Source organism: Erpetoichthys calabaricus, chromosome 2 (assembly GCF_900747795.2).
Source record: "Erpetoichthys calabaricus chromosome 2, fErpCal1.3, whole genome shotgun sequence".
NCBI lineage: Eukaryota > Metazoa > Chordata > Cladistia > Polypteriformes > Polypteridae > Erpetoichthys > Erpetoichthys calabaricus.
Genome location: NC_041395.2, coordinates 44,692,890 through 44,705,135, shown reverse-complemented (window position 1 = coordinate 44,705,135; position 12,246 = coordinate 44,692,890). Strand labels below are relative to the sequence as shown.

The 12,246-nt window shown below is 41.7% G+C and overlaps 1 protein-coding gene across 1 annotated transcript in view; it reads left to right on the top strand.

Moving 5' to 3' along the window:
- The window catches only part of zfhx2 (zinc finger homeobox 2), a 225,565-nt gene extending 214,078 nt beyond the window's left edge, over positions 1 to 11,487 (top strand). The window contains exon 8 of the mRNA XM_028793130.2: positions 5,466 to 11,487. Within this exon, the coding sequence (XP_028648963.2) occupies positions 5,466 to 10,327 (4,862 nt within the window). The 3' untranslated portion in view covers positions 10,328 to 11,487. The remainder of the gene's footprint in view (positions 1 to 5,465) is intronic.
- Positions 11,488 to 12,246: the final 759 nt, after the last annotated feature.

Genomic DNA, 12,246 nt, shown 5'->3' with positions numbered 1-12,246 from the left:
CTTTTTTAATTTTATTTATTAATTTTATTGTAATCATTCCATACAAATAGATCAATTTATAACAAAAAAAAATTGAAGACAAATCCCCCCCTGAGAAGGAGAGCTTAGCCAAAGGAGAATTGCTTAGGGCTTTTTAATAAGGCAACAATAAACAAAAGAAAGGAAGAAATATATATAGGTAAATAAAAAATGGAGAAGGGAAATAGATAGATAGATAGATAGATAGATAGATAGATAGATAGATAGATAGATAGATAGATACTTTATTAATCCCAAGGGGAAATTCACATACTCCAGCAGCACCTTACTGATACAAAAAACAATTAAATTAAAGATTCATAATAATGCAAGTAAAAAACAGACAATATCTTTGTATAATGTTAATGTTTACCCCCCCGGGTGGAATTGAAGAGTCGCATAGTTTGGGGGAGGAACGATCTTCTCAGTCTATCAGTGGAGCAGGACAGTGACAGCAGTCTGTCGCTGAAGCTGCTCTTCTGTCTGGAGATGACACTGTTTAGTGGATGCAGTGGATTTTCCATAATTGATAGGAGCCTGCTGAGTGCCCGTCGCTCTGCCACAGATGGCAAACTGTCCAGCTCCATGCCAACAATAGAGCCTGCCTTCCTCACCAGTTTGTCCAGGCGTGAGGCGTCTTTCTTCTTAGTGCTGCCTCCCCAGCACACCACCGCGTAGAAGAGGGTGCTCGTCACAACCGTCTGATAGAACATCTGCAGCATCTTATTGCAGATGTTGAAGGACGGCAGCCTTCTAAGGAAGTATAACTGGCTCTGTCCTTTCTTACACAGAGAATCGGTATTGGCAGTCCAGTCTAATTTATCATCCAGCTGCACTCCCAGGTATTTATAGGTCTGTACCATCTGCACACAGTCACCTCTGATCACGGGGTCCATGAGGGGTCTGGGCCTCCTAAAATCCACCACCAGCTCCTTGGTTTTGCTGGTGTTCAGGTGTAGGTGGTTTGAGTCGCACCATTTAACAAAGTCCTTGATTAGGTCCTTATACTCCTCCTCCTGCCCACTCCTGATGCAGCCCACGATAGCAGTGTCGTCAGCGAACTTTTGCACGTGGCAGGACTCCGAGTTGTATTGGAAGTCCGATGTATATAGGCTGAACAGGACTGGAGAAAGTTCCCAGGATGCACATACTGAGGTCTGTCTTTAAGATAGTCCACGATCCATGCCACCAGGTATGAATCTACTCCCATCTCTGTCAGCTTGTCCCTAAGGAGCAGAGGTTGGATTGTGTTGAAGGCGCTAGAGAAGTCTAGAAACATAATTCTTACAGCACCACTGCCTCTGTCCAAGTGGGAGAGGGATCGATGTAGCATATAGATGATGGCATCCTCCACTCCTTCCAACTGCAGAGGGTTGAGGGCGTGTTGAACCCGTGGTCTCAGGTGGTGAAGCAGCAGCAGCCTCTCCATGGTCTTCATCACATGTGATGTCAGAGCAACAGGCCAGAAGTCATTCAACTCACTAGGACGTGATACCTTTGGGACTGGGGTGATGCAAGATGTTTTCCAAAGCCTCGGGACTCTCCCCTGTTCCAGGCTCAGGTTGAAGATGCACTGTAGAGGACCCCCCCAGCTCCGATGCACAGACCTTCAGCAGTCATGGCGATACTCCATCTGGACCCGCTGCTTTGCTGGCACGAAGTCTCCTCAGCTCTCTGCTCACTTGCGCTGTTGTAATTATGGGTGGGGATGTCTCGCCTATGCTGGTATCAGCAGAAGGATTTGTGGAGGGTGCAATACTCCGAGGTAAGAGTGAGAGTGGGTTAGGATGGTCAAACCTGTTAAAGAAGTTGTTCATTTGGTTTGCTCTCCTCACGTCTCGATGGTGGTACCCCGCTTCGAGCTGCAGCCAGTGATGATCTTCATCCCATCCCACACTTCCTTCATGCTGTTATTCTGCAACTTCTGCTCCAGCTTTCTCCTGTACTGCTCCTTCGCCACCCTGAGTTGGACTCGGAGTTCCTTCTGCACGCGCTTGAGCTCATGCTGATCACCGCCTTTGAAAGCCCTTTTCTTCTGGTTCAATAGGCCCTTGATGTCACTTGTAATCCATGGCTTGTTGTTAGCATAGCAGCGTACAGTTCTTACTGGAACTACAATGTCCATACAGAAGTTGATGTAGTCAGTAGTGCAGTCAACAACCTCCTCAATGTTCTCACTATGTGATCCCTGCAGGATATCCCAGTCTGTAGTTCCAAAACAACTCTCAGAGCCTTCTCTGCCTCCGGGGTCCACTTCCTGAATGATCGTGTGGTTGTAGGTAGGACCCTCACTTTTGTTTTGTAGTGAGGCTGAAGCAGAACCAGGTTATGATCTGTTTTCCCAAGCGCAGGCAGCGGGGTGGCGCTGTATGCGTCTTTAACGTTTGCATACAGTAAATCAATAGTCTTATTTCCCCGGGTGTTACAGTCCACATACTGGGAGAAGGCAGGTAATGTTTTGTCCAGCGTCACATGGTTAAAGTCTCCAGCGATTAGCACAAGTGCCTCAGGGTGCTGCGTTTGTAACTTAGCAAAAGCAGAATGGATGATGTCACTCGCTTTCTCCACGTCCGCCCGAGGAGGGATGTACACGATGACAACAATGAAATAAATGCGGTAATTCATATTGTTGTAAATCCTTTACGTATGTCATCATATCGGATAATTGTATTTGTAATCCATTTCTGATTGAAGTTTAGTGGTCACTGAATTCAACGGCTTTCTGTCGTCTTGGAGATGGTCCTTTGTGATGTCATTGTCATAGCGACTTTCATTCACGCCTCGCAGACGTTTATTCTGGCTTCCGGATTCAGACACCATGACAATCCCACAAGGCAATGTACTTAAACTCCTTTTTAATATATACAGTCTCGTGAGGAGCACTAGCAATTCTCAAATATGTCCTACTCTGATCAAAGACAAAAATTAAAAGTACCTGTTGAATCTTTTTAAGTTGTCGTTGTTTTCTTTCGTCGCAGTCCAGTTTCAAGCGTAGAACACGCAGGTTACTTTCTTTTATAATCCAAGGAAATTTCAAGTTTTCTCTCTTAGGTTGATTTCAATCTTAGGCAGGTTTTAAACTTTAGTGTAGCTGCCGAAATATAAGGTGTGGTTAAGCACGGATAAAACGCGTGGCGAAAGAAATCTCAAAGTCCAAAAGTTCGTTTTAAAAATATTTAGTGAAAGTTAAAAGCAAATAATCCACATAAGAATAAAAGAAAAAATAGTTACATGCGTAGAATTAAAGGCAAAAAAAGGAAAAATGTATCTTCTCTAAACTTAGCTTTTCTTGAGAAACTTGTTATTCCTGTACTTAAAGGTTATTTACTTCTTCTTCTCTACTTAAAGATTCTTAGCTTCTTCTTCTGTATGCTTTAAACATACGGCACAGCACATAAATTAAATGCTGTTTTCTTACATATTTACTTCACACACTCAAAAGGCCCGTAGGCCAGTTGGCACGTAGGCATGTGCCCAGGCACAGTTTAAAACCTTATGCCTTCCACACCTTACTCATGGCAAGGCTGTCACTAACTGAAGAATAATGTTTACTCAAAGCTGTTAGAAATGGCAAGAATATACCAATACAATTCTACTTACGGGGGTTATAGGAACCTCCCATAGATTATGCATTGTCATCTAGTAAAATATTCATGAATCTTATAGAACTAGGAAAATGGCTCTTACAGTGGGCATAAATGTTTAAGTGTGGCGGAAAGCATAATATCCACCAATGGTGTTCATCCCAAACCTCGTGTGCTCCTGAATCCAGTTTTTATGTGCTCATGACATGCTGCAGGAGTGATCAGAATTCACGTTGCCCTTTTGCTGTCAAATGACTTCCACAAGTCATTTTATGTACTGTCAGTAGGTTGCCAGTATAAAATATGCCAATGTACTATTCACAGTTGTCCAAATTTGTGAATACTAAAAGAACTTTTTTCACAAGTGCTATGTACTTTCAAAGATTGTTCAGTTCAAAGTCTTCAAGGCCTGACTCTTTATGCTTTGTGCTGCTAAATTAAATATGTAACCGAGAAACATTTGTTTGTCTTTTCTGGTTTTGACTCCTACTTGTCCCTGGTTTACAAATTCATCTGTTGGTCATAATCATTGCGTTTTTTACCTGACAGCCTTTTTCAGCCCTGACAGATCAAATACATTTAATATTGCCAGTTATATACCTCTTGGAGAAATAAATAATACTTTTTTCAAATGAATGTGCTGCAGTTTTAGTATTGTTTTTACATTAATAAGTGGTGTTGTTCAATTTATTTTTCATAGACTTTATTGTAGACTAGTTATTTATTTAAACAGTGTAAGTACTTAAAGTACACAGAAAACCTATCCAACCTACTGTATCATAAAGCACTAGTGAGGCCTAATTTGGAATACTGTGCTTTGGCCTCCATATTACAAAAAAGACACAGCAGCACTGGAGAAAGAGCAACTCGATAGATTCTGAGACTGACAAGTATGAACTATGAGGAGAGAATGAAGGCGTTGAAACGTTTCAGTTTAAGCAAACGAAGATTAAGATGGAACATAACTGAAATTTTAAAAATTACAAAAAGTACTAGTTTGGAGGGTCCTGGTTACTATTTTAAATTAAGTTCTTCAACAAGAACACATGGACACAGATGGAAACTTGTTTAGAAAAGATTTTGCACAAATGTTAGGAAGTTGTTCACACAGAGAACCATTGACAAATTGAATACATTTTCAGGTAGTGTGCTAGAGAGCAAGACACTTGGGACCTTCACAACTCAACTTGATGTTACTTTGGACAACCTAGGTAAAATAGGACTGGTGGGCTTGTTAAAGTAAATGACCAGTTCTTGTCACATTGTTCAAATATTCAAGCCATCATCCTGTAATCTGTCATAAAGTCTTTGTCAATTCTTTGTCCCCGTTAAGTATAATGGAACACTGTTTAGAAATAACCAGCGTCTGACTTATTTGTGGATTACCAGAACTAGTTTTTTGTTGTATGTGCAGAGTCAAACATATTTAGCCGTTTGAATGTAACTCCATTTTTCTTCCTAAAATCTGTCCACTCATCCACTTTCTTACTCATTTATCTTGTTTAGAGTCACAAGCCATTCCTATTCTGGAAGCAGCCCTTGATGAACTGCCAACTTACAGACACGGTTAAAATGTCAAAACTCTGTGTAGATGGTGACTGACTTGGGTTTGAAAAGTAGTTCTGTGGAGTGGTGAGCCAGCTAAATGCTCTGGACTGTATCATCCTCCTTAAACTGAATAATAATAACACACAGCTGTAATACCAGTCATATTTCATTGTTCAAGTTTTTTTCTTCAAAATTTCTGCAGTATTAATAATAATAGTACTTTTTACTCATAACTGTCATAAGAAAATAATTCATTGTTTGTGTTTGCAATGTTTCTTCAAATATTTTAACTTCATCCTTTCATTTTTCTTATAGAACGAAAAGAGCCTTCATCCTGCAATGAAGTTAAAAATAAAATAACAAATGAACACTCCCATATATGTGAAACGGGTGATGAAAAGAAGGAGTCTGCCTCTCCTAGCTCAGAGCCAGCATCTCAGCAAAAAGACGATCAATTTAGAAAAATCACATCAAGCTTGGACCCACTTGACAGCGAGAGCTCTCCAAAGGAAGGGAAAGCTCAAGAAGAGAAGGAGAGCTCTGTTTGTCAGACGGAAGATTCTAATGACAAAACAGTTGTTCAGCCCCCACTGGAGTCCTGTCCAGAGGTATCAGAAAGCAGTGACATCGATGGCATTGCAGATAAATGCATGACTGATTTTCAGTCAGGACCTTTACCTTTAATAGGACACCAGAGAAACACTAACCTGGCAATGGAGAAATTCTTGGATCCTACACGCCCTTATAAATGTGACATCTGTCAAGAATCCTTTACACAAAAAAGCATCTTAATTGTTCATTTCAATTCAGTTTCTCATCTTAATCGTGTAAAGAAAACCTCTTCTGGCACCTGTACGCCCCCAACCATTTCATTACCTGCAAAAGAAACAACAACTAGCATATCTCCACCCATATCATTTTCTCAGCAGCCTTCCATGAATCCTGTTAATACACTCCAAGGAGTGGAAAAGACTAGCCCCAGTCCCAGTTCTGATAAGCCATATCGATGTACCACATGCCACGTGGCGTACAGCCAGAGTCTAACTCTTGAAAACCATATGCGCTCTGTACTGCACTATAGCCGTTCAAGAGGGTCAAATAACAATGTTAGCAATTGTCTTAAAGACCAAAGTAGTAGTAGCCCCCCTGCCAAAGACAAAGCCCTCTCAAAGCAGACTGTAGTTCAGAGTATTGAAGAAATGGTTACTGCACCCTCAGTTTATCTTTCACCACCTTCTTCAGCTATGCCCTTACCCTGTTTAATGCCTCAGACTGGCCTTGGGCCACTACTTGTTCCTCAGCTGCCTTTGTTGCAACCAACTTTAGTACATCCAGATTCGATGCATCAGCAGGTTCTTCTACCATTATTTTTGAATAGTTTGAACAAGCTGGGAGGAATAAGAGGTATGCTTCCTCCTCCTCTATCACTGCTGGGATTGAATTTGCAGGCTTCTCACCTCCAGGCAATGATGCAGCACTTGGGCCAACACCAGCCAACACAATCTGTGCAGAATCTGCATAATGTATATCCTTTACTAAATGAATCATGTGGCAAACCAGGAAAGACCCTGAAAGAAGAAACTCAACAAGGACATGATAAGACTCTTTTCCCTACTGATCTATCAAGACACAGTTGCAAACCCCAAAAAACAGGGAAGCAGGATGACAAAGACAAAACAGTGAAATTAAACCTAAGTGAACGGTTGGAAGCAAGGGACTTGTTTGATGGATTACTGCCTGCTTCTATAGACTTGCGCAAGGAGGAACAATATGATCAACAGCCTATAAATCTCACAAAGCAGGGAAATAAACATCAGGCACAGAGAAATCTCTCTAAGATGGAAACCCAAGAAGATCAAACAGTAAGAGAATGTGAGGGGGAGCAAGACCACAATGACTCCTCCCCAGGAGAAGGTGCAGAGCCAGGAACTGAGGGTCAGAAGCAAGATCCATTAACTACTGCAAAGCAGGAAGCAGCATATCAGTATCGGACACTATTGGATAAACATTGGCCACAGAGCCAAGAACTTAAAAAGTATAAGGAGGAAGAGGAGGAATTTCGGAAAGAGTGGCTCAGATACAATGAGCAACAACTACAAAAATATAGACTGAACCAGCTACATTTGAAGTACTGCAGACAAGAAGACAAAGCACTAGATGAGCTAGGCAGTAAACTACTGCCAAATCAAAAACTGCAAAGTTATGATAAGTGGGAGTGTAATCTAACAGAAAAATGTACCGCTTCTCTGCATGCTAGAAGAATTAAGAATGACACCGGCCTAAAAGAGCTGACTGATTTTCAGGAGGAGGTGCTTTGGGCCTTTCTAGAGTCAGAAAAGGAAGCAGCCTCACCAGCTAAGACAGAAGATCGGGATGCCCTTTCCAAAGTACTAGGCCTCCCTGAGGAAGAAGTCATTCGGTGGTTAGATAGTGCAAGAAAGCAGAGTGTGAGCAAAAGTAGAAAGGCAGCCGTGGGAAATGTTGAAGATAAATCTAAGAAGAAAAAGAAGAAGGAAATAATTCTGGAAACATATTTATGTAGTGATGAGGAATACGACAGTCATGACCCAGTGGCCATGGAACATTTAGCAGGATGTTCTGAAAAGAAAGTTATTTCAAGTAATGCTACTTCATTGCATGAAGGTATCAATAAAACGGTAACAGATGAAAATGGAACTGGAAATAAGGTGAGAGGTTTAAAATGTGATGAAATTCGTAGATCTGCTGCAAGTCGAGCCAGTGTGTTGGAATGCTATGTTACAACAGAAGATGAGGAAGATGAGGGATTACAAGGCAGTGGTACTGACATGACCAGAAGGGGATCAATCCAGTCAACAGAAGATAGTGAATCCATAGATGATGAAATTGAGCAATCACTGGATGAACACGAGGATGAGAATAAAGAAAAGAAACCTCTTGCTGCAGACACGTCAGTTACAGCAGTGAAAGAGTGTAAGAGTGAAACAGCAAAGCATTGTCTCAAGAGAGACCGGGTTGGCCACCAGGGCAAAACAGATCCGGAATCTTCACCAGTGAAAAAACTGAAACTTGATTCCAAAGCAGCCGAGGAACGTAATCCATTGTTGACCGATTTACAGTCTAAACCATCTGGTCATCCCATTTCAAGCTTGAATCCTGGTCTTCTTCCAGCCTTAAACCTCCCAATCAATCCATATCTTTCGTCCTTCATGAGACCATGTTTGATCCCGGCACATGTTTCAGTTCTTAGATCACCTGCTAGTAGTGGCACATCCCTGGGGTCACCACCTCCTCTCTCGCTTTTTCCTAATAAGCCAGGATTTGGCCATCCTTTCACATCTAATGCACTCAGACGTGAAGCTGATGCAGAGAACAGAGTAAAGAGCAAGCAAGAACAACTCAGTGTGCCATCATTGAGTAGTAAGACGTGTACTGGTCAGGTAAGAAAAGCCAATGAAGTTAGTGGGCTGAGCCAGATTTCACAACTTGCAAATGTTTTGGGAAAAGAAGAAGAAGAGAAAAAGGAAAATGAAAAGAAGGACGAGGATAGCAATGACAGTGACAGCAAACTAAATAAAATGGACCTTCCTTTACATACGGCAGCTAGCTTTGGCCGTTATAAAACGATACTGCCCTGCACAACTATAAAAGCAGATATTGATGACCCAGAGAAGAGCTCTTTTAAAAAAGACCCCAGTCGCAGCAGTTTCAAAGACAGCAGACGCTCTCGAACTACTCTCCTTCCAGAGCAACTGGATGTTCTATATGGATGCTATTACCGGGACTCAAACCCTGCCAAACAGGAACTGGAACATATTTCTGAGTATGTTAATCTAGAAAAGAAAGTGGTCCAGATTTGGTTTCAGAATATGCGAGCCCGAGAGCGGAAAGGAGAAGTTCGCTTTTTTAGCGATGGAACTCTAGCTGCTGTGGGGAAACCTCTTATCAGGTTTACTTGGCCACCAGCAGATTTAATACCACTAAAGGCAAAGGATCGTGACAGTCTAAGACATAAAGGCCAAAGGTTGTATTTTACAAGACCTGGACCTACAGAAAGGGAGGGTGCTGCACACTCTACTTCCAATAAAGCAATTCCTCACAGTTCTCAGATGACTTCAGGCACGTCAGCAGATCTTGGTAAAAATGATGGAAAGGACTTGGATGCAGAAAAAGGGGCAAGTTACCAACCCAAACAGTCAGCATCTTTGAATGACCAGTTAAGAGGTCAAATTGTGCCAGCTAAGAAAAAGTTTGAGGAAAGCAAAGAAGGAGAGAGCAATCCCAACACAGATGATAAGGGAGACGTGCCATCTGCTGCTCCTGGCAAAACGGAGGGTACTGCAAGTGTAAAACCGACTTGCCTCTCCATCTCCGAGCGAGAAAAGTCAGGTGACGATCAGGGAGAGTGTGAACCAATGGATTGCTCCTTACTGTCAGATACTCTTGGGCCAAGCAAAGCTTTACAAGCTGACTCTCACATCAAGCCTTACCTGACTTGCCTGCAAGAAAAAAGAGATGGTTTGATGAAGGAGGGGGAAGCTAAGCAGATGCCTCATGGTCAAGCTCAGGCTCAGAATCAGCGGCGCAGGTTTAGGACACACCTTTCTTGTTTACAACTGAAAATGCTTCAGTCCTGCTATGATGTGTGCCGTACCCCCACTGCACAAGAATGTCGAGACCTGGGTGAGGAAATTGGTTTGCCCCAAAAAGTGGTTCAGATCTGGTTTCAGAATGCCAGGGCCAAAGAGAGACGGTGTCGCTCGCAGCAAATGGGCGGTGGCTTTCAGTCTAGAGAGACAAATGAATTTTTTAAGCTACAGTGCCTGAATGGATTGCGAACCAATAGGCCCATTTTACCAAGACCGGCATCTTCTAGACTGCAATATCCTAATCCAGTGTCAACATTACCAGACAATGTGGAAACAGAGTGCCTCTTGTGTCATGTTGTTTTTGGAGTTCAGGGTTCCAGTCGCGTGCATACATTTTCAAAGATGCACCTGACAAAACTAAAACAGTTGAACTGTGGAGAGTTAACCCACAATACAGAAGAGCCAAGCTTAGTCCACACACCTCACCCATCTCCACCAGAGTTACCAACGGTTCATCAGAGTAGTGAGGAACCCTCACTTAATTTGCCTGCTGCATCCGCATCTCCAGTTGTGAAATCGCCAGTCCAGCTTGAGAGTCACGAGTCGTAAGCCTATCTTGCATGACCGTTTGTGTGTCCGTGTACACACTGAGCCAGAACACTACTGACTGTGGCTTTGAACCAAAGGGGAAATACACTGTTGGAGCAGAGACTAAGCTGCACAGAAGGACAGAAGTGGGATCGACGTACTACAGTTTGTTTTCTTTTTGGAGGGACTGCAGGTGGACAGATTTGGAGATGGACAGTGGAAATGGGTGCAATGGATAAGTTTGTGTTTGCTGGTTCATTGCTGACTGGAGTCATTCCAGATCTTTAAGAATTAGGCTTTATTACTATTTATTTAAATATGTTAAGCTCTGTTTATCCAAAAGCTGGGTCTCTATCCAAATAAAAAGATATAATGATTTTATTCATTATTAGAAATATCCTTAAAGAAAAAGAACAAAAACAATGTTGGCTTTGACGGTTACTCGCTCAACACTCTTTTGCCCCGCTCAAGATGTACATTGAGCTGAATTTCCCTATCAGCCAGGCTGAGTGTATACGTACAAACTGTACGCTCAATTCACGCTTGATTTCCAGAAAGATAAAGGTACTAAAGATCACATTTCCTGTTCTGGGTGCCATTCCAAAGCAAGTATTGTCCCCAGTAGAGAGGTTAACTGTGCAGTGTAACACTGAGGAAGACGTCTTGAGTGTTAACCATTGTGGCTGTGATAAAACCATCTGGTGTCTCTGACAGCAAAAACATCTTTTAACAGTTAGATTGTGGAAAACCTTATATTACATTGAGAAGGCATCCTTTTGGCTCTGTTAGGACTAGTTAACTCACAGCCAGACACAGCAAACCACCTCGTAAAATTTTATACCTTCCTACCTCATAGGCATAAACTGGCTGTGAATAAATAAATAAACATAAAATACATGTAAAACAGAGGCCAATGCATGGACAGTCTGTCCAGGCTCTTCACTATCGTGTTCAACTCAAGGACAAAGCTGCAGGTTCCCAGACTCTGCCTATTGTCTCTCCTGCACTGAGTGACCACTGTGATTAAGGTGAAAAGAGCAGGTCTGCTGTTGAACTCTTTTGGAAGAGGGAGTGGGGATGCCAACAAAAAACGTATTTGTTTTGGAAAGTGGGAGTGGACAGGTGTATCGTATGACTTATTTGTGACTGATGTTATTAAACATATTTTATTTTAAAGCTCATCCTGTTGTGTCTAATGTTGCTGTGTTTTATGATCATGGATCCTTATTAAGGTTGGTCCTTTTTCTTTTTCAAAGGCACATAAACTCTTTTGCAGTTTGTAAATTGTTATGACTTTCAATTGATTTGTTGCTTTGGTATTGCTTAGGATAAAATAATACTATATTTAGTGCCATGGCTTTAAAATACTAATTTTCATTTCTTTTATAGTAATTTTAGTCTTCACGTGGCAGTTACCAAGACAGAAACCCTCCATTGTTAGAGATATATTGTCGCTCGAGATATGAGTGATGATAACTAATTGTGTCGTGAAAATTTAGACAAAATAAAAGGAAAAAGAAAATAAACATAAATCCCAGAGTGCAGCCTTGCCGCCAGTCGCTTTAAGGCAGAAGTGCTCAGAATAGATGGGGTGTTTGTAGAATCTGCACCTTATTTGCAATGCATAATGTCAACATTTTTGTAAAGTTATTGTGCCCCTTTTTGTGTATTTTTGTGTATTTTTGTATGGCCACGATTGTATTGTTGTTCGCTGCCATTGTGTAATCTGATATTGTTGTCATGCATCAGTTTACCACAACTGCAGATTGAAGAAATGTAAAAATGTAATGTAAGGATTTTTTGGGCATCAACTTCACTTTTCTTTTAAGACTTTCAATGAAAGATATTTAGACTCCTCAGTAATTAGCCCACTACTGCATCGACTACGATTCTACTGTCTTCCATTGGTCACTTTTCTCTCTTAAATCAATTGGCATCTT